Here is a 27,695-nt window from a genome sequence, read left to right as displayed (position 1 = left end):
AGTCCTCCCCTCCTTTTCTGAAGAGAAAGGCAGGAGGAATGAATGGAGGGAGGGGAAAGTGTGTGTGTGTGTGTGTGTGTGTGTCTGTAAGGAGAGGAGGGAGGGGAAACTTGTCAGGATGTAAATCAAATCAATAAATTAATCAATTGAAATAGCAAAGAATCTAACCTAGTCTGGCTCCAGAGATGACTCTACCAAAATGATTAGATTATTGATCTGGGCCACTCGGTCCCAATTATATGACATAGTTTTATGCATAGTTTTCCAGGAGCTCAACAGGAACCTATGGACCTATATCAGGTCTATGTGATCAAAGACTAGAAAGGTCATTCAGTTCAACATTCTTTCTTACATGTAACTAAGTGGTTATTTCATGGCAGTAACAGCATACACACTAATGGTGGTGAACCCATGCCTATTCTGGAAGAAAGATGACTTTCAAATGATAAAGTACTGCACTAATCAGAAACCCCTCATAAGACTACCGTTGTACCCACATACATGATGACCACAGTTCAAAACAATGAATCTTGAAATCTTGAACATGTTCTGAGCCTACAAGGTTACAGGTAGACATAGATATTCATTTGTGACTTCAGTACTGGTACTTTCTCATGCTGGGAGATGTGGTGTGGTAGAAAGCCTCCCTGTCAGAAGATCTTTCTGAGAATCAACCTTGCTTCCTCTGGGCAACCATGGGGCATTCTAAAATCCCAGTTTCTTTTTTTCTACACAAGCATACTTGGTTATCTATTTTGACAGAGCTAGGAGGCACTCAATATTTTAAGTAAAAATCATTTATAACTAGCCAAGACTAGTGCAAGGTAATACTATTTTGTATTATAAGCCCAACTTATTTAATCCAAAAATTATTTAAGAAATAAAGGAACATTTATAGGAATTACTACTAAATAAATTGGGTAACTTGTGTAGTGCTCACTGAGTGACTCTACTTAAGAGAAGCTGGGTTAGGCCCTTCGCTTTGGGTCATTGAGGAAGTTATTGGGCACACCTTAGTGTCTGTGGCATGTCCATCCATGCCTGCTCACTGTACTGGCCAGAAGTCTGAATCACACATGAGATGGACTGGAAACAGTACTGACACACAGGTGTCTGCCATGGATACAACACGTGGGGATAAGAATTCACATACAGCTATGCAGCCATCAACTGACCACTTCCAGTAACATGAAGTCCACCACCTAACCAGATACTTGGTTCTTCCTTACACAACCCAGCTCTCTTACTTATTAATACCTACTCTGTCACTTAGAAATCACACGAAGAAGCATTATAACACGTACACTTGATTTTCACAATAACTGTAATTATGTCTGTTACATTAATAACACAAATTTCATCTGAAGTAACTTAAAAAACAACATGTATGCACATTGCTACCTTTATTTCTCTGTTTAAAGACTGGACTTCAGTGGATAATTCCACAGTCTGCTCCTCCATTTGCTGACGCCGTTGCAGATTGGTGGCTATCTGCAGTTTCTCTGATTTCAGCTCATTGGTTTTACTCTTCAGGTGTTGGATTTGTTCCTGCTGTTCCTGTATAAACTTACGGTTCAATTCGATCTTACTGGAAACTGCACAGAAACATAAAGATAGAGTGGCTAAGGGGTGGGTACAGACAGCACCACTATCATTCCTTGAGTTCTTGAAGTGTACACAGTTCAAAGGCTAGATTCCAGGGGCCTCCACTGCACACAGCAAGGGTATCCTGCCTGCTGTCCTCACCCTGGCCACTCTTGGATGAAGCTCACAGGGCAGGTCCCACTGGGAAAGAGCACAGCTCATCTGACCTGTACAATTCCAAGTCTGTTGCACAAGGCAAAGAAGCCAAGCAGTGATAGTTGGAGAGAAGAGAATGAGTGCACAGTGGGCTCTTCCACAGAGTAGGTCCTGAAGCCTTTGTGGCGTGTGAACAAAGACATACCTGTATCCAGCTTGTGTTGCTTTTCTTGTTTTTCCTGGTTAACCTGCTGGACAGTCCGATCCAAGTCTACTCCCTGCAGCTTAGCTGCCTGTTGTGCAATTTTCCTTTCAACATCTTTCAACTCCATCTTAAGAACAGAAAGAACAGTTATTTCTAAGAGACTTACGCATCACATAATTCAAAATCTTTTGTTTTTCTTTTTCTTATTTTTTGGTTTTCCGAGACAGGGTTTCTCTGTATAGCCCTGGCTGTCCTGGAACTCACTCTGTAGACCAGGCTGGCCTCAAACTCAGAAATCCGCCTGCCTCTGCCTCCCAAGTTCTGGGATTAAAGGCGTGTGCTACCACTGCCCGGTGATTCAAACCCTTTTAAGGCCAAGTTTAATAGGATAAAAAGTGAAATTAAGTTCTAATCCTTCAAATAAGGTAAATGAATTATGCCTCAGTTAACATAGCTTATTAATACTTTATTCCTAGGAATGTATACAAATCAGTTGTCTGCACCTGAAAACATAGTTTGTATGTGTATATAAATGTGTGTATATACATATACACATGTATATACTCTGTCTACCTACCTACCCACCTACCTATCGGGGGAGATAAAGGAAGGACATTGTCTCATTGTGTAGACCTGGCTGACCTAGCACTTGCCATATAGACCAGGCTGGCCCTGAACTTACAGAGATACAGCTGCCTCTCCCTCTGCTGGGATTAAAGGTGTGTGCCACCATGCCTAGCTACTGTTTTTATTCTGTTTGAACTACAGTAGCTTACCTGCAACCTCTCCATAATTGTAACATCTGTCAGGCATACTTTAGCACTTTCTTCTTCAGGCATTATTGTACCCAAGAGTGTTTCCTGCTCTTCTATGTCATTCTTCAGGCGCTGTATGTCTCTATTAACACTCTGTAGTCTGTTTCTTAATTCTGGTATTTCCTTTTCCTTCAAATCAATTATGCTTTGCCTTAAAAGAAAACACAACACAAGTCAATCTGGCTGACATTTTCTCATTAGTAAAGTGAAGCTATGTGTTTTTAACAAGAACATCAGAAGAGCTGCCAGCTCTTTCTAGGTCATCCTGACTATAGCTCAGTGCTGTCAGTATGTCTGTTATTTGTGATATTTACCCTATTCATTTGGGTACGGTGGTGGTAACCATGTTTCTCAACTGTAAAATGACTATTTTTCTCCTGTTTATATTTTAAAAAATACATCTTAAGAGATATCACAGATCTGAGAATATGTCGATGAAATGTTTTTCAAGCATCTGCCTACTGATGCTAGTAGCCACTGATAACTGTTTGCAATAATTATTACTGGGGTGTTGCCAAACAAAAGATAATTTTGTAAATCGACTGACTGCACTCATCAAAAGTTTCAAGACCATAAAAGAGACAGAAAGGTCGATACACTGTTATCGCACACAGACTGCAGGAGCCTATGGAGAAAGAATCCACATGGGATCCTGAAGACAGGCAGGGATGCAAGGACTGATGGACTGCAGCGTGGTCTGCAGTCAGCAGTGCTGCACCACTGTGTTCTCCTGATTTCAGGAACTGTACAGTCACACAGACTGCTAATCTCAGCACAACACTCTGTGTGTGTGTGTGTGTGTGTGTATGTGTGTGTGTAGTCTCTGTACTAGTTTTGTAAGTTTTTTCTAAGTAGAAAGTTATTTCAAAATTAAAAACATTTTAAATTACAGAGGAAGGAAAGAAGCCAGACACTCAAGCCAAATGCTACATGGGCTCAAGGTACAAAAATCATCAATCTCTTTTAAATATCACTATTTGAACCTCACTGTCTCTAAGACAAGTACTAGCTCTATAATTATTATTGATGTCAACTATAAAGCAGTAACACATATTCAGTTTTAAAAAAATTCAAAGTTTAGGAGCTAGAGAGATAGCTCTAGCTATCTAGCTCTAGCACTGGTTATTCTTTCAGAGAACTGGGGTTTAATTCCAAGCACCCACGTGGTGGCTAACAACTGTGTGTAACACCTGTTACATGAGGGAGGGCCAATGGCGTCTTCTGGTCTTCATGGGCACTGCATGCATGTGGTGCACAAATCATACAAGAAACAAAACACCCATACATATACACTAAAAACAAACATTTTTTAAAAAATAAAGTTTATTTCTGAAAAATCCCAAATTATTACTGAAAGTTAAAGTAATACGGTAAGTTTAAAAGGTACGATAAATTAGCTGCTAATAACAAGGAAAAAAACAGCATCCCAAATGTTGGCTATTATATACTGTAACTGTTGATTTGTGTGTGTGTGTGTGTGTGTGTGTGTGTGTGTGTGTGTGTGTGTGTTTTGAGACAGGGTTTCTCTGAATAGCCCTGGCTGTCCTAGAACTCACTCTGAGGACCAGGCTGGCCTCAAACTCAGAAATCCATCTGCCTCTGCCTCCCAAGTGCTGGGATTAAAGGCATGTGAGCCCACTGCCCAGCTGTTATTGATTTTTAAAAAGTATACACTATGACTAAGAAATGCCAACCTAAAAGAACTGTAATGACAAGTTCTTATACAAAAAAGAAAAAAGAAAAAGAAAAAACTATGACGTGTTCCTATTTCATATGTATATTAACACGAGCAATTAATTCCATTTCTTATTACTTCCAAAAACTGTGGTCACAGACCTGTTACACATAAAAAGGGACAGTTATGATGGCAGAATGATGGCTAAGAACCAGGAGCATACATGCAGTGCTAATCCTGCTTTCAAAGTCTCACACATATACGTGCTTTCTCAATGTGGTTCTACCTCTTGATGATGTAAGATGTAATTGTTCTTTAAAAATTAAAATAATTGTTCTTCCTTTCTAGAGAATGAACTACTAAGATCTATTTGGAGTGGAACATGGTAGCATATACCCAGAACTTGGGAGGTGGAAGCATGAGGGTTAGGGTTAGGGTTAAGGGGTTAGGGTTAGGGGGTTAGGGTTAAGGGGTTAGGGTTAGGGTTAGGGTTAGGGGGTTAGGGTTAGGGGGTTAGGGTTAGGTTAATGGTGAGAACAACATACCCTTAAAGTATTCTTTTGGGGCTGACAAGATTGCTTAGTGGGTAAAGACGCCAGCCACCAAGCCTAAAGGTCTGCATTTGATCCCCAGGCCCATAGGGTGGGAAGGAGAGAACAGACTTCTGAAAGCTGTCCCCTGATGGCCACATGCATGACATGGCTTGCCCATATTCACACCAAATAAATAAAATATAGTTTTAAAAGTCAGAGGGTTTTTGGGGAAGGGGGCTTAGCAGTTAAGAGCACCGGTTGCTCTTCCAGAGGACCAGGATTTAGTTCCCAGTCCTCGCATGGCAGCTTACAATCACATGCAATTCTAGACCCAGGGGATCTAATACCCTTTTTTGACTTCTGTGGGTATCAAGTACCCATGTGGAGCACAGACATACATGTAGGCAAAACACTCCCCACACACATAAAATTTTTTTAAGTTGTTTTATTAGAAGAACTATTCATACTTTGTGGGGTTTGGAAAATGACATCAACAAGCAGTTTAGAACTATTATAACTATGATTTAAGCCAAGTCTCAGGAAGCACATGGCGTAAAGACCACCCAACCCCATGACTACACAGGCTTACCTCATGGGCACAAGCCCGAGCATTTCATCACGGCGCCGTTCCTTTTTCTTCAGTTCTGATTCTGTCGACTTGAGCTTATCCGGAGCAAGCCTCAGCTTGGACTGCAAGTCGCTGATGACTTCCTGCAACTCAGCCTCGGTCTGGAACACTCTCTGACAGACTGGGCAACAGGACTGGTTTTCATCTGTCAGCTGTGTGATGAACTGGGAATAAACCGCTGTGGCTCCAGCCAGCATGGCTGTTTAAAAAGGTTAAGAAATCCTAGTCAGACACACATGTATTTTCTTCCATAATTTTTATTCTTGCTTTATAAGTATACCCAAATGAAATAAAGATTTTGACATTTAAATCTTCCTAAGGAAGATTTGCATATATTTATATATATTCGATTTGCATAATTTTTGGCATCTAAAATTTTACTGAGATCTTTCTATGTGCTAGGCATCTCTTACATACGCAATCTCATTTGCTCCTCTTTAACATACTATATAATACACAGCTTTATTTTCATTTTATAGATGACAAATCTGAAGCACAAGAAAGGTTCAGCAAGTCCCAAAAGCTACTTGTACAGTGAAGCTATACAGCCAGGAACAAGTTCAAGTCATTTGGGTCCATATGAAGCTTTTAAATCTCCAATCCTCAGGCTGGAGGGGTGGCTCAGCAGTCAGGAATGCTTGCTGCTCTAGCAAGAGGAGCAGAGCTGGTTCTTAACACCTATACTGGACAGCTTACTATCAACTGCAATACTACCTCCAGGGACGATCGGATGCCTCTGGCCTTGGTGGACACCTGACTTTCAAGCACATACCCCTCATACACACAACTAAAATTAATTTTAAAAGTAAGACTTAAAATCTCTGATCCTCAGCAGTTACCTATGAATGAAATTTCAAAAGTCCAAGTGCCTTAATGATATATAAACTGTAACTTACCTCGCTGTTTTGAGGATTTTTCAATTTCTTCTTTAAGTCTGTCTAAATCACTTTCAAAATCTTGGCTACCACAAATATCAAATAGCTTATCTTCATAACTAGACAACTGTTCTTCCTTTTTCTTTAGCTCATTATTTATATGAGTTTTATTTTGTTCAGCTGAAGCTAGTTCTTTGCTAAAATAAAAACAAAAGTGGAATATTTAAAAAAAATGGAATTATTTAGATTTAGTTGATGCGTCAGAATGCTTTGCCTCCATACATGGACATGGACCATATATGTGTCTGGTGCTCAAAGAGATCAGAAAAGCATATCAGATCCCATGGGAAACTGGAGTTACAGGTGGTTGTGAGCCTCCATGTGCATGCTGGGACCTAAACCCAGATCCAATGTAAGAGGAGCCAGTGCTCTTAACCACTGAGCCCTCTTCTCTAGCTCCCTAGAAATTTTGAAAATTTTGATTAAAGAGATACTAGACAAACTCTGCCAAAAATTGTTAAAAGAGGTATGTACAATTACTTTCCTATATTTTTATTTTTTATAGTTTTGTGCTGGGAACAGAACACAGGACCTCAAGCGTATGCTAAATGTACACTCTACCATACTCAAGTGTATGGTAAGTATACACTCTACCACTGAGCTACACTTCTGTCACATTCTTTCTTTAGAAGTCAGAGGAACAAACTGAATGTTCCAATTTAACCTTCTAGTCGAATGCTCCCCCTAGGACACTGACATATCTGCTAATGCTGAGCATGAACTCAGCCCCAGATAAATAAGCAAGAGCACAATTCTGCTCTATTTCTGGGGCTCACAGTCTTAGACCCCAGATTATGGGATGGAGCAAGCAGAAGCCACCTGCTGGCTCTACTGGAGACACAGAACAAGTAGCAGTCCTACTCCATGGGTCTCCCTCACAGCACTTACTCCTTACTCCAACACCTCCCTTGTCCCTTCTTGTCATATCCTCACCTCATGGTCACTCATCCCACTCATTTATCCTACCCTTGAGGAAACATCTTTCCAGGGCACCCCAGACAGGCTCCCCAAGCAGTCCCTGCTTCCACTGACAGCTCCCCTCCCTTAGCTTGCGTGGTGATTACTCCTTGTATTTAGCTGCACACCCCTCTTTTCTTTTCCACTGTGGAGGCCATGCATGCCACGGAGGTTAGAGGACAGCCTGCAGAGATCAGTCTCTCCCACCATGTGGTCCCTGAGAATGAACTGAGGTCGTGAGACTTAGCAGTAAGGGTACCTTCTGAGATATCTTACTTGCCCCTCTTTGTACAATTCTTTCAAGGTGACATGGCTTATACCAATTACTTTATCTTTTTAATAAACTGCAACAACTTACAATTTCCTGAACTTAAAAAAGCCTATTCACTAAAAGACTCTTCCAAAAGAAATAGAATGTAAGCCAGGCATGGTGACATACACCTTATAATTCCAGCACTTGAGACAAGAGGATCTTAACTTGGAGGCCAGCCTGGGCTACATTGTGAGACTGTTCAAACAAGGAACAAACAAAGCACCACTAGTTTAATACAGCAAAAGCCATATCTACTATCTCTCTAGAAACTCACTGAGAAATACCTCTTATGTAACCAGCACTTAGGAGAGCATGCAAGAAAGTCAGAGCAGTGTACTGTTTAGACCGAAAACAACCTCCAGATGTCAATCTTTTTCTACAGTTTTATGAAACAAGAGGCCCCAACTACTCCCACTACATTTTACTTAAATTGTCAGAGGTCAATTGAATATGACATACTCATGACAATGAGTGCTTAAAACAATGTTTTAAAAAAGCACAAAATAATGTTTTAGCAACTCACTTTAACTTGGCAAGTCTGTCCCTGGTCTGATTAATTTCTTTGGATTTAGAATGAAGCCAGTCTTCAAGCTGTTTTTTGTTAGGAAAATACCCCAATAGTGAAGTTAGTTCATCACTGTGCCTAGACTTTATTTTTCTGATCTGTTCATCTTTATCAGTCTGTAAGGAAAATATAAAACAAAACAAATCAACTTTAAAAAGTCAAGCCTGTTAATAACAAAAGTAAATTCTGGGATCAGTGCAATGGCTTAGCAGGTCAAAGTATTTGCCATAAAAGCTTGAAAACAGAGTTACCCCTGAAATCACAGAACACGGAGAGAACCGCCCCCTCCCCGCCCTCTCTAAGGTTTTTGAGAAAGAGTCTCACTCAGTAGTCCTGACTAGTCCTGACTGTCCTGGAACTTGCTATACAGAACAGGCTGTTCAAGAACTCACAGAGATCCCTCTGCCTCTGCCTCCTAAATGACAGGATTAAAAGAGTACACCACCTACAGATGACTAAAAAGCCAAGTGTATGCTCATAAACACATACACTAAATAATAAGTAGAACTTTTAAAATGAATTAATTAAATTGAATAAATAAATTCTGGAATGCCTAAAGTTCCCAATTTAAAAATGAGAAGTATAATACAAATTCAGGCAAAAAATATAAAATGTGCAGAGGCTCGGAGAACTGCTTTTAAAAACCCGATAAAGCATTTGTGTGGTTATGCTCCAACCATGGCACACACAAGCGGGTCAGAGGATGACTCCGGAGTCAGCTCTTTCCTACAGCCCATCTCAAAAACAGTAACAACAATGAAAAAGGAAGCAGAGTTGTAAATTAAAAGTCTATTTTATAAGCCTATTTCTAATACTAAGTTGTTGTAATCTCTAAATACAAAGCCAATCCCAAATCAGTACTTCAGTCTACTGACTATTTTGAATCCCCATCAGTGCAGACCCCACAGAAGGAAAGTCATACTTTGTCCTTGGTGAGCATCTCCATCTGTGTGCGCGTTGTCGTATGATGGTTTAACTGTTCCATCTCCTGGTCCAGCTTCCGCAAGCTCCTGTCCAGGTCAGCTTTCTCATTTTGGAGGCTTATTACCTCTGCTTTTAGGGTTTCTATGCTGCTATTTTTTTCAGCCTTGCTTAGTTCACGTTCCTAATCAACAATTCAAACAAATGTACATTTATATATTTGTGCCAGAATTAAGAATTGCTAGCTTTGAAGCAGCTCTTTCTACTGTTTATAGAATATAATGTTCTTTCTTTTAGTAAGCCTTCATTTTTACTACTAAAACCAAAAATTATTCCTAAGAGAAACAAAATGCTTTCAGCTCATATTCAAAAGAGAAAAATATAAACTTACATATGCATTAGGAAAAATCTTATGTTACTGTACTATGCTGTAATGATAGAGAATTAGTAAATAAACCTCGAAGAATCAAACAGAAAGGAGAAATAAGAATTAGAAAACTATTAGGAGAGGCTTGAGAGTTGGCTTAGTGTCTAAGAGTACAGACTGCTTTTCCAGAGGACTCAGTGCCTAGCACCCAAGCATAGCTCACAACTACAGAGCCAACGCCTCTGTCCTTTTAAGGCACCTAGACTCCCTTGTAACCAGACAAACACATGCACATATGCATAAATAAAAATAAAATTTTAAAAATAAAGAAAAAGAAAATAAGAGAAATGTCTCTTCGTAGCTGAGTTACTAACTCATCCTCCCCATATTTAGGGCTCTATTAAGATCCCATGTAGCCCCCCCACTCCTTGGCATGTAGAAACCACAGACCCGTGTGATGTGGCCCCTCGACGGGACTTCCCCATCAGACAACACTACGATAAACTGTGAACTGATGAGGACGCATTCTGCAGTGGTCAGTTACAAACATCAGCCTCCCTCCGTCATGGAGGTGGGACACGGAGGTCGGTGTCGCATCCACCAGAGCACTTACTTTGAAGAGGAACGGAGATGTGAAAGAGGACAAAGCAAGGAGGAAAACTCCAACCTCTTGAAGTAGAGTTTGTTTACCACAGGAAATGTGGTGACAAGTCGGTCACATAAAAACCTCACTGTGTGGAGACTAACTGGAAGAGTATTTGCCTTTTAACTTGGGTCAGATACCAAGGTACCTGTGATCACCCCGCTTAGCTGTGTTTGGGACACACATAAGGGAGTCACACAAAGCAGACTGGTTTTGGAGAGTCTAAATCTTGAAAGTCTGCACACAAGTTTCTTTTTTTTTTTTTTTTTTTTTTTTTAATTTTCTGGTGATTCTAGTTTTAATCCACCAATTTCTAGAATCAAAGAGCTGATCATCAAGATATTTGAATAACCTCACTTTCCATGGGATTATTAACTAAAGTGCTACAGTCTCAGGGTGAGCAATGGGCCTTAAGATGTGAGACCACTCAGTGGTTGCTCGTTCCGGTGGGCAGCTTACAGCTTTCGTGAGCTCCTGGTCCAGCTCCAGAATCCTGTCCGAGGAGCCCTCCAGCTGCTGCAGCTCGGTCCTCACGTGCCTCAGTTCGCTCTGCTTCTTGGTGAGGATCTCTGTCTTGAGCTCAATCAGCCTCCCCAGCCCACTCTTCTTGTCCCTCATCTCATCGATCTGCCGCTGCTTCAGAGCTTCTTTGTCTGTGAGGTCGCTCTAGATATCAACGACGCACATTAGTGATTCTGTCCTTAAGCAACTAAGGAAACTTCCTTTTAAAGTAAAACAAAGTGAATAAAATATAGGAAATCATTTCTAAAACTGTGAAAGCATTGCCCAGAGATGACAATTAGTAACTGAACAAACTTTTCTGCAATTATCCTCAAAAATTAATTTTACTTAAAACATAAATCTACACTATGTTCCTATTTTATCCTTATGAATTAAAAACAAAATTCTAGTTTTTTTCCTACTTAATAGCCCAAAACTCACCTAAAAATGTGACAAAATTGGGTTCATTTTAAAAGTTTATAGGATTACTTAGTGAATCTGACAGAAAAGACAGCAAACCTGGGTTTCAAGATATTTACCAAGAGCTGGCTGGCAGTTTTAGCTTCTCTTTCCTGTCTCTCTTTCACAAGTTCATGAAAATTTTTAATCTGTCTTTCACTGAATGGTCCACGCTCAAAACCATCCAATTCAAGATGTGCTGCCAAAGACTGGATCAATGAATCTCTGGCTCGGATATGTTCTTGATGGCGATCTGCCTGTAGTTGCAGACGACCTTTATTTAAAAAAAAAAAAAAATTAAAAAAGTTGTTATAACAGTAGATTTATATGCAGTTGTAAAAAATAATAGTGTAATCTTTATATATTCTGCCCAGTTTGCTCTAATGAACACTGTGTAAAACTGTCATATAGTCTACACTGGTATACTAACACTGTATATTTGGCCTATCCAAATTCCCCATTATCTGTACTCATTTGTGTGTATGCGTTAAATTTCATATATATATATGTATGTATGTGTGTGTGTATATATATATATATATATATATATATATTTTTTTTTTTTTTTTTTTTTTTGGTTTTCTCAGACAGGGTTTCTCTGTATATCCCTGGCTGTCCTGGAACTCACTCTGTAGACCAGGTTGGCCTCGAACTCAGAAATCCACCTACCTCTGCCTCCCAGAGTGCTGGGATTACAGGCGTGCGCCACCACCGCCTGGCTCTTTCATTTTTTTTTTTTAAAGGTATGCGCCACCATTGCCTGGCAGAATTTTTTTTTTTTTAAGATTTATTTATTTTATTTTATATGAGTACACTGTTGCTGTCTTCAGACACACCAGAAGAGGGCATCAGATCCCATTACAGATGGTTGTGAGCCACCATGTGGGTGCTGGGAATTGAACTCAGGACCTCCAGAAGAGCAGTCAGTGCTCTTAACTGCTGAGCCATCTCTCCAGCCTTAGCATTTAATTCTAAGTTGTAAAAAGTTTCCTATGAAAGCTCTCTAAGAAAAAGGGGAAAAACAGAATGAATAAAGGCGGCGGATATGGGAAAATTCACCCTCAGCTTTCTCCTCATCACTTATACATCTTTCATAATACACGATCACATGGTAAAAAGTTCATCACAAGTTTACACATAAATTTAAATCATAAACTGAATAAGACGTTTACAACAGAGAATGTTTACATACATATCTATTAGTAATTATCTGGCTAAACATTCACCATCTGTCACAGCTCCACAGGTTCACTGAGAGTTAAAAAACCATAATTTATTAGTGAAATTTTGTATAGATAAAACCAGTCAATATTTGATTTTCTATCCTAGCACCTATAATAAAACATTAGCTCCCTTTTTAGGACCTTTGGTTAATGGTCTTAGAACCTCCTGGACTGTGCTCTGAGTAGCAGAAAGCCTGCTTACTGTCAGTAGCAATTAACTGTTGACACTCAGAGACTGGCAGAGTTCTCATTGCAGTTTTGACTCTCAGAAAGGACCTAACAGCAGTCCCACTATAAAAGAGCTTAATAAATACTGATGTAATTTTAGGAATTCTTAATAGAATCATCATTAAGAATTAAGAAGTCGGGGCTGGAGAGATGGCTCAGAGGTTAAGAGCACTGACTGCCTTTCCTAAGGTCCTGAGTTCTAATCCCAGCAACCACATGGTGGCTCACAACCATCTGTAATTAGATCTGATGCCCTCTTGTGGTGTGTCTGAAGACAGCTACAGTGTACTTACATATAATAAATAAATAAATCTTAAAAAAAAAAAAAAGAAGTCATCTATTTGCCTACAAAGCATCACTGTAAGACAGTACCTCTTCACAGATCTGCAGAGATCTGATCAAAAGGGTGGACTGATACCTAGTGATATTTATATATGTAATAATAGCAGGAAAATCATACTGATAGCAGGAATCTTTCCTAAAATGATGTTCTCTTGGCCCTTGCCTACCGGAGTTCTGGCGTAGATTTTAACTACGGCGGCCATCTCGGGAAGAGCACCTGCATGCTCTCAGTGTCAATTCTGTGGTGATTCTTCATTCATGCAGAAAATGTATATTCTAGAAAGGAAAAAGCCACAGCACGCCGGTGTCTCACCCTGCTCCACAAGCAGTTCTGCCCTTTGCTGGTTGAGGAGCCGGGCCTCTTTACTCAGCTTCTCCAGTTCACGCTGACAGTCTACCAAGCGCCTTTCTTTTTCCCTTACTGTTCTCTGGTGATTGTGATACAAGTCATTTAGTTGCTCATCAGTCCCTTGAAAAACCTGTGTCGAACCAAAATAGACAGTTTTAATACGACAACCACCCTAACACAATGGAAATTTTATTCAATATCCATTTTAATAGAGATATCATACATGTCAAGATTAAAGTTTACTTTTCCCCCAAAATATCGAGATGAAAGGGTTTAAATGGAATTCATTATGATAATCCCTGAATTTTCAAACAGAACAAAATTTATCACCCACAAACCTTTTCCATTTTCTGTTCTAATTCACTGTTATCTTTCTCCATTTGCTTCTTTCGGCTATCCAAGGCTTTAATTTCATTGTCAAGTCTCATTATTTTAGAGAGGTTGTATTCAATCTCTTTCAGGCGATTCTGAAAGTAAAGGTATATTCTACATGAACAGAATCCATTCTGGCTTACATCACTGAGAAAGGGACATAAGTTACACACAAACCATTTAACAAGACACCACCATTTAGTGCTAATACCAGCTGTGAAGAGTCACTAGAAACACTATGTAGAGCACTCAGGACACCATAAAGCACATACCTTGCTTTCAACAACTCCTACACAAGTCATTTGTTCAGAAGGCATTGACAGCTATGGTGTGAAATGCCACATTTTAACTAAGCTAACTTGATAAGAACAGATACTATATTTGATCTTAGAAGACCAAGAGGTGATTTATTATTATACATGTATATGTGTCTGTGTACAGGCCCAAGGAGCTCAGACAGGTGTTAGATCTTCTAGAACTAGAGTCAATGGCAATTGTGAGCTGTCTGACAGGACTGTTGGAACTGAACGTGGATCTTCCACAAGAACAGTGAGCCCTCTTAACTGCTGAGTCATCAATTCAGCTTGTGAAATGCCACTTCTTTGTTTTGTTTTGTTTTTTGAATTTGGTTTTTTCGAGACAGGATTTCTCTGTGTAGCCCTGGCTGTCCTGGAACTCACTCTGTAGACCAGGCTGGCCTTGAACTCAGAAATCTGCCTGCCTTTGCCTCCCAGAGTGCTGGGATTACAGACGTGCGCTACTACGTTTCTACTGAAATGCCACATTTTTAAGAACAAAATTCTTTTGTTTTGTTTTGTTTTGTTTTTTGAGACAGAGTTTCTCTGTGTAGCCCTGGCTGTTCTGGAACTTACTCTGTAGACCAGGCTGGCCTCGAACTCATAAATCCACCTACCTCTGCCTCCCAAGTGCTGGGATTACAGGCATGTGCTACCATGCCTGGCTAAGAACAAAATTCTTAAATGGCTAGTTTATTTTTTTCAATGACAATTATGATGACAATTAAGTGCTGAGGATTGGTCCTAGGGCTTCAGACATAATAGGCAAGCTTTTAACCTTGAGCTACGGCCCAAGCCCTACCTTCTTCTTCTTCTTGTAGATGACACAGGACATCATGTAGCCTACACTGGCTTTAAACTCATTATATGGTCAAAGACAACCCTGAATTTGCAATATTTATGCCTCCCCTCACCAAGTGCACTAGGCATGCATGTGGTACACAGCTATGCACTAGATAAAACACCCACACATAAAAATAAAGGAAAAATAAACTATACTAGTAATGTCTCTTATGTGTACATACTAATGGGTACTACATAATCACCATACAAACAGGAACTTCCTTTACTTTGTTTCCTCCTATATCCACAGAAATGTTTAATGTTAGCTAAATGAAAGACATTTGCAAAGTAATCTTACAAATAATAATGGTTATATCAGTGATGAAAGTCTACTGTGTTCCAGACAGTCCTAGGTGCTACTCTAAGTTCTCTCTAGCTATAAGACCACCAGCTAAGCAGCACAGTCAGAAGACTTAACCATAGTGGACAAAGCTGAATAGACCAGGTGTACACACTTGTAATCTCTGAGCTTAGAAGGGAAGCAAGAGAATTACAAATTGTTTATTATAGGTGACAAAGTGAGAGTTCATCTCAAAGACTCAAAGAAATAAGAATGGACCAAACAAGACTGGGAAGCAAGACTGGAATGCTGATCCTCCTTGAACTTGCAGACTGAAGCATGGATACCCAACACGTGGGAAGCACGGGGTAAATGCTACTAATGCATGCACTTCCTGAAGGCTTTCTTATAAGGCTTTCTTATAAAACCCAGAAAGTAGGAAGAAGAAAACCCTAGCCAAGTATGCACGAAAATGCCTTAAGAAAACCTGCTAATTTGTAAGCTGGTTAAAACAACAGCAGCACAAGGCATAGAAAACTATACTAATATAGATATATATATGGATGAATTTCAAATTCTATACAATGTCAAGTACACTCTTAAAATTATAAAAATTCTCTACAAAGACCTGTCAATTTTAAAGTTTCAAAAAAGAAAACCTGTATAGTCAGGTCTAGCTACAGCAGTGCTGAGCGGCTAGGACTGTGCCGACCACTCACTCTGACCCAACCTCTCTGGGCAATGTAAAGACCAGCTGTCTAAGCTGGGCTTAGAGGTGGCATGCACCTTTAAGCCTAGCACTGAGCGTCAGAGCCTAAAGGCCTGCAAAGACCAGCCTGGTTGCAGAGCAAGTTCCAGGACAGCCGGGGCTATGCAGGAAGAGCCCGTATTGAAAAGCCAAATAAATAATAAATAAGACTGACCACCTAACATAGACTTCAGTCAAAACAAAGTATCTCATAATTTTAAAGAAATATACATGCTCTCAAAGTTCATATAGAAATAAGGAACTTTATGGGGATGGAGACATGGCTTAGTGGCTAAGAGGAGCTCCACTTACACCTTGAGGGACTCACCATACCTGTAACAACACCAATTCTAGGCAATCAGATGCCCTTTTCTGGCCTCTTCAGGCACTGCATGCACGTGGTGCATAGTCATACATGCAGGCAAAACACTGATATACACAAAATAAAAATAATTTTTTTAAAAGGTACATTGGGCTGGGAATTGGTGACACACACCTTTAATCACAGCACTTGGAGGCAGAGGCACATGGATCCCTGGGTTCCAGGCCAGCCTGGCCTACAAAGTGAATTCCAGGATTCACTGGAATCCAGCCTGGCTAGGGCTACAGAGAAACCATCTTGAAAAAAAACAAACAAATAAATAAGTACTTTAGGGGTAAATGATACAACAGTGAGGGAGGGAATTTCTTTTTATTATGCTAGATGACAGCTATTGCACACCATGGGAAATAATACCAGTAACTAATTGTTGTGTATTTATAAATTGCTGAGAAAATAGATTTTAGGTACTCTTACCACACAAAAAAGGTATAACATAACTAAAATGTTAATTACCTGGCTTTATCCATCCCTATAGCAAATACTTACCTTAAATCACAGTACATATCATAAACATACAGTTTTATTTTGCCCATTAAAAAAAAATCAATTACCGGCAGGCGGTGGTGGCACACGCCTGTAATCCCAGTGCTCTGGGAGGCAGAGGCAGGCAAATTTCTGAGTTCAAGGCCAGCCTGGTCTACAGAGTGAGTTCCAGGACAGCCAGGGTTACACAGAGAAACCCTGTCTCGAAAAAAAACCAAAAAACAAAAACAAAAAAAAAAAAATCAATTACCTTCAATGGCTCAAGTTCATTCTCATAGGACTTGACAATCTCCTGTGACGACGCTAACTGGGCCTCCTTACTAGTGATCTGATCGCGAATCTCACATGCTTTCTCCTTATTTTGCTTCAGATATTTCAATTCTGTTTGACACTCTTTTACTTTCTGACCTTGTGTCTGACGGACCTGTCGAAGTGTATCTAAGGCTTTAATGTACCTTTGAAGATATAAAAAAAATAGTAAAATTTCTGTCTAAGTAAATTACAGTAGAATATTATGCAAACATTAATGTTAGAGTTAATGACCTGGAAAATGTTTATGACATCAGAACTAAGTGAAAAAAAATTACATTTTCTATCTCTCAGATAAAACTTTCACTGCAAGAAAACTGAAAGGGATTATGCCTAACGGTTGCCACTTGGTTGCATGCCTTGGTGGCATGCTGAGTGCTAACCCTCTCTGTTTTTTATATTTTATAAAATAGCATCGAGTTGGCCATGGTGGTGTTCAAGTGCAGTCCAGATGCTGGGTGAACACGGAAGCTTGAAGACAACCTGGTCAATAAAACCAGGCCCCGACTGGGGGTGTAACTAAGTCATGGCGAAGCACAGGTTCTTGGCAGAGGGCCTAGCTCAGGCACAGCCTCACAAAATAAAACAAAACAGGGACAGCACTCACACTTAACAAACCTTGTTGCCGAAAAAATCTCATCGAATTTTTGCTTCAAAGCCTTTCCTTCACTTAAAGGCCAGTTGGAGTCTTCTTGGTGACAGAAAATAACATTGTTTAGCACAGACTTGGAAACCCCAAGACAACTTATCATTTCTCTGTCAATTTCTGCACATTTGGAACTGAGACTGACTTTTTCACCATGCCTGCAGAAAGTGAGAATCAAGGCTATTAGTGAAACAACCTTCAGAGGTTCCTACTGCGTTGTTTAGTCTTTCAAATTCTTTAAGGTCTTATCTGAGACTCACCTCAAACTCACTTTGTAGCAAGAATGATCTTCTGATCATCCTGTCCCCAGATTCCTAAGTGCTAGGATTACAAGGGTCTGCTCCCACCCAGTCCATGACGTGCCCAGGATCACACTGAAGACTGTATACCACAGGCAAGCAATCCACCAATGGAGCCACACACTCAGCCCATGCTATTCTTCCATAAAAAGACAAAACTGCCTTCACATGTCTCATTAAATACCCTCCTCACGCTCAGAAAACTCTTGGTGCTAGGAAGACTGAAGTGTTTGCCCCTAGCATGGCGGCTGGAGTTAATCCTCAGCACCCTGGAAGAAGGTTCAGGCAGTAGCATGCACTTGTAATCTCAGTGCTGAAGAGGCAGAGGCAGGAGGACTCCTGGGACTCACAGGCCTGCCTCACTGAATGGGCAAGCTCCAGGTCAATAAATGACTATGTTCCAAAAAACAAGGTGAATGGCTCCTGAAGAACCACACCCAAAGCCAAGGCTGAACTCTGGCTTCTTCAAACACATGAACATGGGGAAAAAGCTAAACCTTCTGTGGTCAAAAAGTTCACTGATGAGGTGGTTATGCAAAACAGGTAGTTCAAGAGTTCTAAAAAACATAGTAGGATAATTCTGGTCTGTGTGCTTATGTGTGTAATGTGTGCACATGCGCGTGGGGCAGAGGATTCCCACCTTCTTAGACACGGTCTCTCTCGCTACTACATCTGGAGTTCATTGATTCAGCTGACCGGGAATCCCAAGATTTTCCTGTCTGTTTCCCCAGGGCTTGAATTACAGCCACACGTGACCTCATCTGACCTTACATCAAACTTGGGTCCTCTTGTTTGGGATTGTTTAGCAAGTATCTTCCTAACCCTCACATCTGGACTTTTAAATATTTAAAGCAGCCGAGTGGAGGAACTTGTGGCTGCCAGCAGATGGTGTCAGATCCCTGCAGCTGGAGCTAAGGGGACTCTGAGCAGCCTGACTCAGGTGCTGAGAACCTAATTTGCTTGTCTGGAGAATGCAGCACTCCTAACCACAGTCATCTCTCTAGCCCCAATAACAATTTTCCATACTTGATCTTAGACAAAAGGCTGAGAAGCAATGAAACCCACTTTCTAAACCCATATTATGTGTGTTTCTGATAATTTATCTTTCTGTCTGCTACTGACAATCAGTACAATTATATACAGCTATTTCAAACTAGTATATTTAAAAGTCCAAGTAGGTGAGCTGGTGTGGCGGCTCACACCTATAATCCTAGCTTTAGAGAGGCTGATGCAGGTGGACTGTTTTGAATATGTGGCCAGCCTGGGCCGTCACAAGGCTTGCTAGATGTAGCGGTGCATGCCTATAAGGTCTTCTTGGGAGGTGGAAGCAGGAAGATCAGGAGTTCAAGCCATCCTTGGCTATGCAGGAAGTTTGGGACCAACCTAGACTACACGAGATCCTTTTCTCAAAAAACAAAACATCCTCCAAACACACACTCACACACTCACTCGCTCACACACATGCTCACATATACACTCGCTCACACACGCGCTCACACACACACGCTCACATACACACTCACACTCGTACACACTTACACTCTCACACATACTCACGCTCACATAGACACCCACACACTCACACACTTACACACACTCACACGCTCACACTCACACTCACATACACACTCACTCACACACACGCTCACACATACACACATTCACACACACTCACACACATTCACACTCACACTCACATACACACTCACACACACACTCACACAAACACACATCCAGTTACACAGCATCTAACACACTGACAATGGTCCAAAGGGAAATGCTTACCCTTCCCTACTTGTTCACTTCTCACCTCGCCCTTCTCTGTGTGAACGAGCATCTATCCACGAGTAGTTATGCACTCTCAATTACAGCAACTATTCACTAACAACAGTAAGACAATGGAACAGTATCACTCAATCTTTAACAAGAGCACTCTGCATCTGGGATGGAGAGACAGCTCAGAGGTTTAGAGCATTTGTTCTTGCAGAGGTCCTGAGCTGGACTCCCAGCATACATGGTGATAACCACTGCAACCCCAGCTCCAGGGGAATCTTCTAACCCGCTGCATACACACACATACAGGCACAACATTTATACACAGTAAATATATAAATGTAAAAAAAAATCATTTTCGTTCAAGATAAAGAGTATCAAACACCTAAATGTTGGTAGTGGGTAAGACTGCATATAAAGTCATGGAGTAGATGGGAGCTCAACTCCGTATTCAACTACACTGGGAGGAAGTGAGGACAAACTGGCTGTGACAGTGGTCACCCCGTTGATCACGAGGATTGATTCAGCTCATCCGGCTGGCCGGGAGGGTGTCTCCTTCCTCCCTCACTGCTCCATGCTCGTCCCTCCCAAAGCTGCACTCTGTTGAAAAAGACGAGCTTCCCGGAACAGAGGAGGACTGGTCTTTAGTCAGTGTATGAGTAGTTGGACTCCCCTGATAGACCCTCCAGACAAGCTCTCAGTTACAGTGAGAATACAAAATTACTCCTGAAATATAAAGTGTGGCCCAGTGCTGGTGGTGCATGCCTTTAATCCCTGCACTTGGGAGACAAAAGCGGATGGCTCTCTGAGTCTGAGGCCAGTCTGGGTCCAGGACAGCTAGGGCTACGCCGAGAACCCCCACCTCAAAACCAACCAACCAACCAACCAACCAACCAACCAACTACACATACAAGGAAAGGGGGGGGGGGGAAGGAAAGACAAAAGAAACAAACAAAGAACAAATGTAGGTAAGTCTGAGGTCGGATGTGAAGATATAGGGACTCATCAGGAGGCTGAGGCAGGAACATTCCTATGAGTTTGAGGCCAGGCTGAGCTACATGGTGAGTTCAAAGCCAGGCTGAGCTAAAAAGTATGAGCCCTTGTCGCAAAAAGAAAAAAGACTGTATCAAAAAGGAAAACAAAGCTGGGCAGTGGTGGCGCAAGCCTGTAATCCCAGCACTCTGGGAGGCAGAGGCAGGTGGATTTCTGAGTTCGAGGCCAGCCTGGTCTACAGAATGAGTTCCAGGATAGCCAGGGCTACACAGAGAAACCCTGTCTCAGGGTGGGGTGGGGTAGGGGGTAACCAAAAAAAAAAAATAGGAAAACAAATTTCTATTGAAAGAAAACTAATACACTCCCCTAAAGCAGAGTAACGGTTACAGAAAGCCCTCCAGGCCCGAGGACCAAGATGAGGGCTCCACGCGCACAGTGAGTACCTACTTGGTTCTAGTGATGACTCCTTCCAGGGTTTTAAATTCTGTTTTCTTACTTTTCTGACTACAAAGCATAGACCTCTGCACAGCTACCATCTCTCCATTGACATCTCGGAACTGCAGGCGAATCTGGGCACGCACATCTGTTTCCTGAGCAACCTTTGATGGTAAACAGAAGAGCACCTTCAGACTCAGCATCAGCACATTTTCATCAAGAGAAAAAGAGCACTGACAGCTTTGCTTATCCAAAAACGAGGAGGAAGCCACTAAAGATCTCATTCAAAATGGGCCATTTTTATACATCTTTCAAAATAGGAGAAGTATACACTTAACTGATCTTTTTGAAAATCATGCTGTTTTAGCAGCCCCTTTGTTCAGTGTTCACTGCCTCTCAAGTATTCATTCTCACTGTCTGTACACTGTAGTATATCCCACTTTTATAAGCACTAGTAAAAATATCTATCACAAACCCTCCCTTATCAAGAAAGACTCTCGGGCTGGAGACATAGCTCAGCGGTTAAAAGCACTACTGCTCTTTCAGAGGACTTGAGTTGAACCCCCAGTACCCACAGGGTGGCTCACAACCATAAGTAACTGTATCCTCCTAAGATCAGATGACCTTTACTGGTGTGCAGATACATATGTACACAGATGAAACATCCAAAAAAAACTTTCTAGCTATTATATTGCTCTCTTAGTTAGAGAAAAAATTATGAAATAATCACTAGTTTTCTGACCACTGTAGGTGGTTTTGTCAAGGGCAGTGAATGGCTTCACATACCCAAACACCCTATCACTTAACAGAGCGAAGCTAAGGGCATGCTCTTCTTCCATGCATAAACACATCAGCTCTAGCGTGTGAGCTTCAGGCCCAGAAGCCCCTCTCTTTTATCCATTTCCTATTTGATCCTGAGGCTTTAAATGGTAACTGCTACTAAACTGTGTGTCTATCAGTAATTCCTAATTTTCTTTTTCTTTTTCTTTTTAAAACCTAGTTTTCTTTTCATAATTTTAACCTCTGAATGGTTCAAATATTTATTTTTTATTTTTGCCAACTGGATATTTATCTATGGAATAACTCAAATTTATATATTTAAACCAGATCCATACAAATTTCCTTTTTGAGTTCCTCTATAACAGTAAAAGGCAAAATGATCTCAATAACCTGTTCAAGAAGAATCCCGAAGCAACACTTCATACTGTGTTTCTCTCAACACCATCACGCAGACCATCAGCTCCTCCGCTGGCCCTGCCCTCAACTCACATCCCAAATCCAGGTATCACCCCTTCTACTACTTTAATGAAGCCACCAATATGTCTCACTGTTTACCACAAGCCTCTTGGTCTCTGGCCCCTACCTTTGCCACTTACAGTCTTCTGTCAGCAAAACTGATTCCTTAAAACATAACTCAGATGGTGTGTTCTCTCTGCTCAAAATGTTCCGTCTTTTTGGATTCGCAGCTGGTGGCGGATACAGGTCAGCAGGGGCACATGTGCCTGGCATCTGAGGCCCCATAAAACCTAGTGTCTTCTTTGACTGGGCTTTCTAGTTCTCCCTTCACTACTTCGCTCCTCTGAGTCCTTGACATACTCAGCATGTTTTCACTTCAGGGACTCTGCACCCTACTAACACTGAATGGAAGTCTTCCCTAGACTTCAAGAAACTATCTTCCTCTTGAATAAATATAAGGGTTTCTTGCTATGAGGAAGAAAAAAAATGTGTTTTGTTTTGAGACTGGGTGTCTCTATATGGTCTTGGCTGGTCTCAAAAATACTTCAAAAGTGCAGAAAAAAAACAAAAAAACAAACAACTTAAGGGATCACTGATTGCTCAAGTTACAGTTGGTGGCAACAGAATGGACAGGACAAATCCTAGATCCATTCTAAGGGGTAGCCAAGGCTAGCTTATGAAATGGAAATGGGGTAAGATAAAGAAATCAATAAAGACCAATCCACAGGTTTTGGCATGAAAAAAAAAATATGTGGCTGATCGTATCTATAACTTACTAAACTTGTTTCGGAGGCAGAACCGGGCCTGAGAGCAAGGAAGGATGAGCGCATAGGAACTACTCCTAACGTAAATCAACCCAACCAACAGCTTGCACACATGTGCAGGCTAGTTTGCTAGATTTCATTTCTAAAACCTGAATTTCATCTGAGTCCTCTTATTTCTTGATAAAGTACAAGCATTAACTAAACAGAGTAGCTTACAGATTTAGGAACAAGAAAGTATGAAGCAATCATTTTACAGAGGACCCAGTAAAACTGTACTAAGCCATATGACTATTTTCAAGATGAAATTCGTTAGTTTTATAATTCCAGAATTATCTTTAGTCATAGGAAAGTTTAAAGTTACATTTGGCGTTTTTGGGGGGTTTGATTTGTGTACTAGCTAGGTTTTATTGCTAAAACATTGACTAAAAACAATTTTGGGTGGGGTGTTGGTGGCGCATGCCTTTAATCCCAGCACTTGGGAGGCAGAGGCAGGTGGATTTCTGAGTTCAAGGACAGCCTGGTCTACAGAGTGAGTTCCAGGACAGCCAGGGCTACACAAAGAAACCCTGTCTGGAAAAAACATAAACAAAAACAAAAAAACCCAAAATGTTGGAAGAGGTTTATTTGGCTTACAAGTTAGTTTCATCCCAGGAAGCCAAGGTAGGAACTCAGGGCAGGAATGTGGAGACTGAACTAAAGCAGGGACCACGGAGGAGTGCTGCTGACTGGCTGCTTGCCCTGGCTTGCTTAGCTCCCTGTCTTACACACCTCAGACCCACCTGCCTAAGGCTGGTACTGCCTGCAAGGGGCTGGGCCCTCCCATATCGATCAGCAATCAAGAAGATGCCCACGGACAGCCTCATAGGCCAATCTGAAGGAGACAATTCCTCAATTGAGGGTCCCTCATTCCCAGGTATGTCTAGGGTTGTGTCATCTTGTCAAAAATATGACAAATTGGCTTTGATGGTTTGAGACAGGGTCTCAGGTAGCCCAGTCTGGCCTTGACCTCCTGGCCGTCCTGCCTCTTTTCTGTGCTGGGTTACAGGCATGTGTCGGTAAGGTTACATAAAAGTCTGAAATCACATTAATGATGCTATTTAAACGATTTACAGGTGGCTGGTTAAATAAGCGAGGGCTGGAGGCAGAAGCAAGTCAATCTCTGTTTATTCAGGGTCAGCCAGGACTATGCAGTGAGACTTTGTATTAAAGCAAATAACATAACCCCGCAGGACACAAACTCAACGAAGTATTAACAGAAACTAAAAACAGCAAGTGTGTATATGTATTAACAGACGCACAACACACCATCAATTCGTATAATAAAATTCTGATACACTAAAATATAAATGTGTAAGTATAATTATAGATACACAAAGACATGGTTTTACAAGTACAGGAAGAATTTAAGAATAAACACTTTACTGGGATTTAGTGGCACTACATAAATTCACATTCTTATTGTATACAGACACGCAATAAGAAAAACCCATAAGGTAGACTTAATGTGCTGAATGCACACTAGTGGTAAAAGCATCGTAATCCAAGCAACGCTTCCCAAAGATTTCTGCCATGGTAGACTAAAGTGAAAACCTAAAAGCAATCTAACTGCAAATAATACCGTAACTATTAATGATATTTACATAGCATTACACATTTCAACTAAAAAGACTTCAGCTAAGTTTTTAAAAAGTCTAAAGAAGCCGGGCGGTGGTGGTGCACGCCTGTAATCCCAGCACTCTGGGAGGCAGAGGTGGGTGGATTTCTGAGTTCGAGGCCAGCCTGGTCTACAGAGTGAGTTCCAGGACAGCCAAGGCTTCACAGAGAAACCCTGTCTCGAAAAAACCAAAATCAAAAAAAAAAAAAAAGTCTAAAGAAACATCCCATACACCAAGATTAAGAATTCATTTTAGGAACTGGAGAATGGTGAGGTGATCCAATCACAAAAGAACACACATGGTATGCACTCACTGATAAGTGGATATTAGCCCAGAAGCTTGGAAGACCCAGGAAACAATTCACATATCAAATGATGACCAAGAAGGAAGGAAGGAGAGGCCCCTAGTCCTAGAAAGGTTCAGTGTAGCAGTGTAGAGGAATACCAGGACAGAGAAGTGAGAGGGGGTTGATTGGGGAATGGGCAGAGGGAAGAGTGCTTATGGGACTTTCAGGGAGGGGGGATCCTGGAAAGGGGAAATCATTTGAAATGTAAATAAAGAATATATTGAATAAAAAATAATAAACAACAAAACAAAATTCATTGTAGTGGTTTTACCATTTTTCCCCCAAACTTCCTTTTTTTTGTTAGACTTTTTTTTATTCGATATATTCTCTATTTACATTTCAAATGATCCAGGACCAGGACCAGGAGCCACTCCTTCCTTCTTCTTGGACATCATTTGATATGTGGATTGTGTCTTGGGTATTCCGAGCTTCTAGGCTAATATCCGCTTATCAGTGAGTGCATACCATGAGTGTTCTTTTGAGACTGGGTTACCTCACTTAGGATGTTATTCTCCAGCTCCATCCCAATGGAGTACTATTCTTAAACAAAACTTCCTTTTTAATGGTGTGTGTCTGTGCACAAGCACAAGGTCAGAGAACCACCTGTGGAGTCAATTCTCCCCTTCTACCTTCACAAGTTTGAGCCCCGGCTAGCATAGCAAGTGCGTTTACCTGCATTTGCAAGTCCTATGGTGTTTTAATAACCTCACACTGTATGACAATGCCCAGTGGGAAAAACCCTTACATTAGATTAGATTATTATTATTTTTAGATAGGACTATAATTTCTGCTGGGTAAAACAGTACATAGAAAAATAAATAAGAATACCAACAAGGGTTATCACTGGATGATTCGACTGTAGGAGGCCTTCTTCTCTGCATACTTTCCACTCTTGGGTCCTCTACAATAAGCAACTACTACTTTTAGAATTATAAAAATTTAATTCTTAAAATACAAAACTTTACAGACACCATTACCTTAGGATCATGAACAAATGTATTTCCTTTGGTTCCAGGAGGGAAATCTCCAGTACAAATATACTTTAGACATTCAATGATGGTCTAAAGAAAGAAAAAGTTGTGTTATTTAGTTATGCGAACCACAGTAGTTTATGACAACTATTAATTCACAGCCAGGTGTGGAGATGCATGCCTACAATTCTAGCACTTAGAAGGTGGACAAGATCAAAAGTTCCAGGTCAGCCTAAGCTAAGTGGGATGCTGTGTCCAAAATAAATAAATAAATAGCAAAAAATACATATACATGTAGCTAGTGATTATAAGCACTTTATTATGTCTTCCTTCCAGGACACCAAGGCTGAGAACCTACCTGGTACAATGTCAAGTAGCATTTCCACATAAAGGTCCACCTCTAGGCATTCAACCCCCAACTTGGTATTTCTGGCTACCTTGCAACCCATTATCTAGTCCAAACTGGACTCAAACTCACAGAAATGGGCATGCCTCTGCCAATCTAGGATTAAAGGAGTGTGTCACGCCGCACAGCCCAAATTTTCAGAATAAAATATTTTTCCAGTGTTAGGGTTACTCTGTCAGTTTCATGTTCACAATAAGCCATTTTTTTTTTCATTCATTATGTTTTGCTAGTAGACATGTTTTGTAACTCTAGGTCACCTATTTCTCAAATTTAAAAGCTCTTTTTTTGGGGGGGGGAGGTGTTCCTGGTGGGAACCGGCGGCGAGTGACTTCCGGATCAAGGGGCGGGGCTGGGAAGCAGGGCGCAGACGGCCTTCCCGGGGAACCGGGCAACTAGAGCGGTGCGCAAGCCTGGGCTTCCGACACTCCGAGAGGCTGGGCCGGACCGGCTCTGAGGTCCCCGGGGCCCACGCACCACACAGGGCAATGCCCTGAACACCTTCTGGGGCCCTCGCCTCGGGACTTACCGTCTTCCCCGCCCCATTGGGTCCAACCAAAATTGTGAGGGGGCTGAAGAAAGAGATAATTTGCTTATCTTTATCCTCTATCCCAAAACTTCGCACGCCCAGAATGCTCATCTTTTCGATCCGGGACATGTTTGCACCACGTTTCTTTTCTCAGTACCAGGGGCGAGTTTAACCTCAAGGCAGAAGCTGGGCAAGCCGGGAAGGGACGCCGCGAGAGGACCCGAAGGTTCCGAACGCGAGCGGCGGCGGCGGCGAGAGGACTTCCGGTCCCGCGGGCTCCTGTTTCCCGGGAGGCCGCGGATCAGTTCGGGACAGCACACGGGAGAACAGCCAAGCCAGCCGCAGCCGCAAGCTCACAGATTCCCGCCTCGCTCGACCAGGGGTCACGTGGGGGCGGGCACGTACTTGTCCACGCCTCTCGCACGCCCGAGGCATGCCGGGAAGTGGGAGCCCTAAGGTACGCGTGCTTGTCAACCAGCTGCTGTTCCTTAAATGTCGGGCAGGGCAGGCAGCCTCCTGTCATCATTACGGTT

General features: G+C 41.5%; 2 protein-coding genes across 5 annotated transcripts in view; one reads left to right on the top strand and one right to left on the bottom strand.

Moving 5' to 3' along the window:
• Kif3a (kinesin family member 3A) overlaps positions 1 to 27,695 on the top strand; it is a 315,458-nt gene that overhangs the window by 107,770 nt on the left and 179,993 nt on the right. The gene's annotated exons all lie outside the window — the stretch shown is intronic.
• Rad50 (RAD50 double strand break repair protein) overlaps positions 1 to 27,695 on the bottom strand; it is a 193,780-nt gene that overhangs the window by 28,975 nt on the left and 137,110 nt on the right. For 3 of the 4 annotated variants that reach the window (XM_052197273.1, XM_052197276.1, XM_052197274.1), the window contains 15 exons: positions 26,237 to 26,320; positions 21,271 to 21,422; positions 17,731 to 17,916; positions 17,054 to 17,258; positions 13,738 to 13,866; positions 13,364 to 13,529; positions 11,338 to 11,531; positions 10,757 to 10,963; positions 9,289 to 9,471; positions 8,325 to 8,482; positions 6,493 to 6,668; positions 5,558 to 5,795; positions 2,722 to 2,911; positions 1,946 to 2,072; positions 1,402 to 1,595 (listed from right to left, as the gene is read on the bottom strand). In XM_052197273.1, coding sequence (XP_052053233.1) covers positions 1,402 to 1,595; positions 1,946 to 2,072; positions 2,722 to 2,911; positions 5,558 to 5,795; positions 6,493 to 6,668; positions 8,325 to 8,482; positions 9,289 to 9,471; positions 10,757 to 10,963; positions 11,338 to 11,531; positions 13,364 to 13,529; positions 13,738 to 13,866; positions 17,054 to 17,258; positions 17,731 to 17,916; positions 21,271 to 21,359 — 2,442 coding nt within the window. In that variant the 5' untranslated portion in view covers positions 21,360 to 21,422; positions 26,237 to 26,320. Of the gene's footprint in view, positions 1 to 1,401; positions 1,596 to 1,945; positions 2,073 to 2,721; positions 2,912 to 5,557; positions 5,796 to 6,492; positions 6,669 to 8,324; positions 8,483 to 9,288; positions 9,472 to 10,756; positions 10,964 to 11,337; positions 11,532 to 13,363; positions 13,530 to 13,737; positions 13,867 to 17,053; positions 17,259 to 17,730; positions 17,917 to 21,270; positions 21,423 to 26,236; positions 26,321 to 27,162; positions 27,562 to 27,695 lie in introns of those variants that run through there. The other variant, XM_052197272.1, reaches the window with a different exon arrangement.

This window comes from Apodemus sylvaticus, chromosome 10, assembly GCF_947179515.1.
Source record: "Apodemus sylvaticus chromosome 10, mApoSyl1.1, whole genome shotgun sequence".
In the NCBI taxonomy this organism is placed as follows: domain Eukaryota; kingdom Metazoa; phylum Chordata; class Mammalia; order Rodentia; family Muridae; genus Apodemus; species Apodemus sylvaticus.
This window is presented reverse-complemented; position numbering and strand designations above follow the sequence as displayed.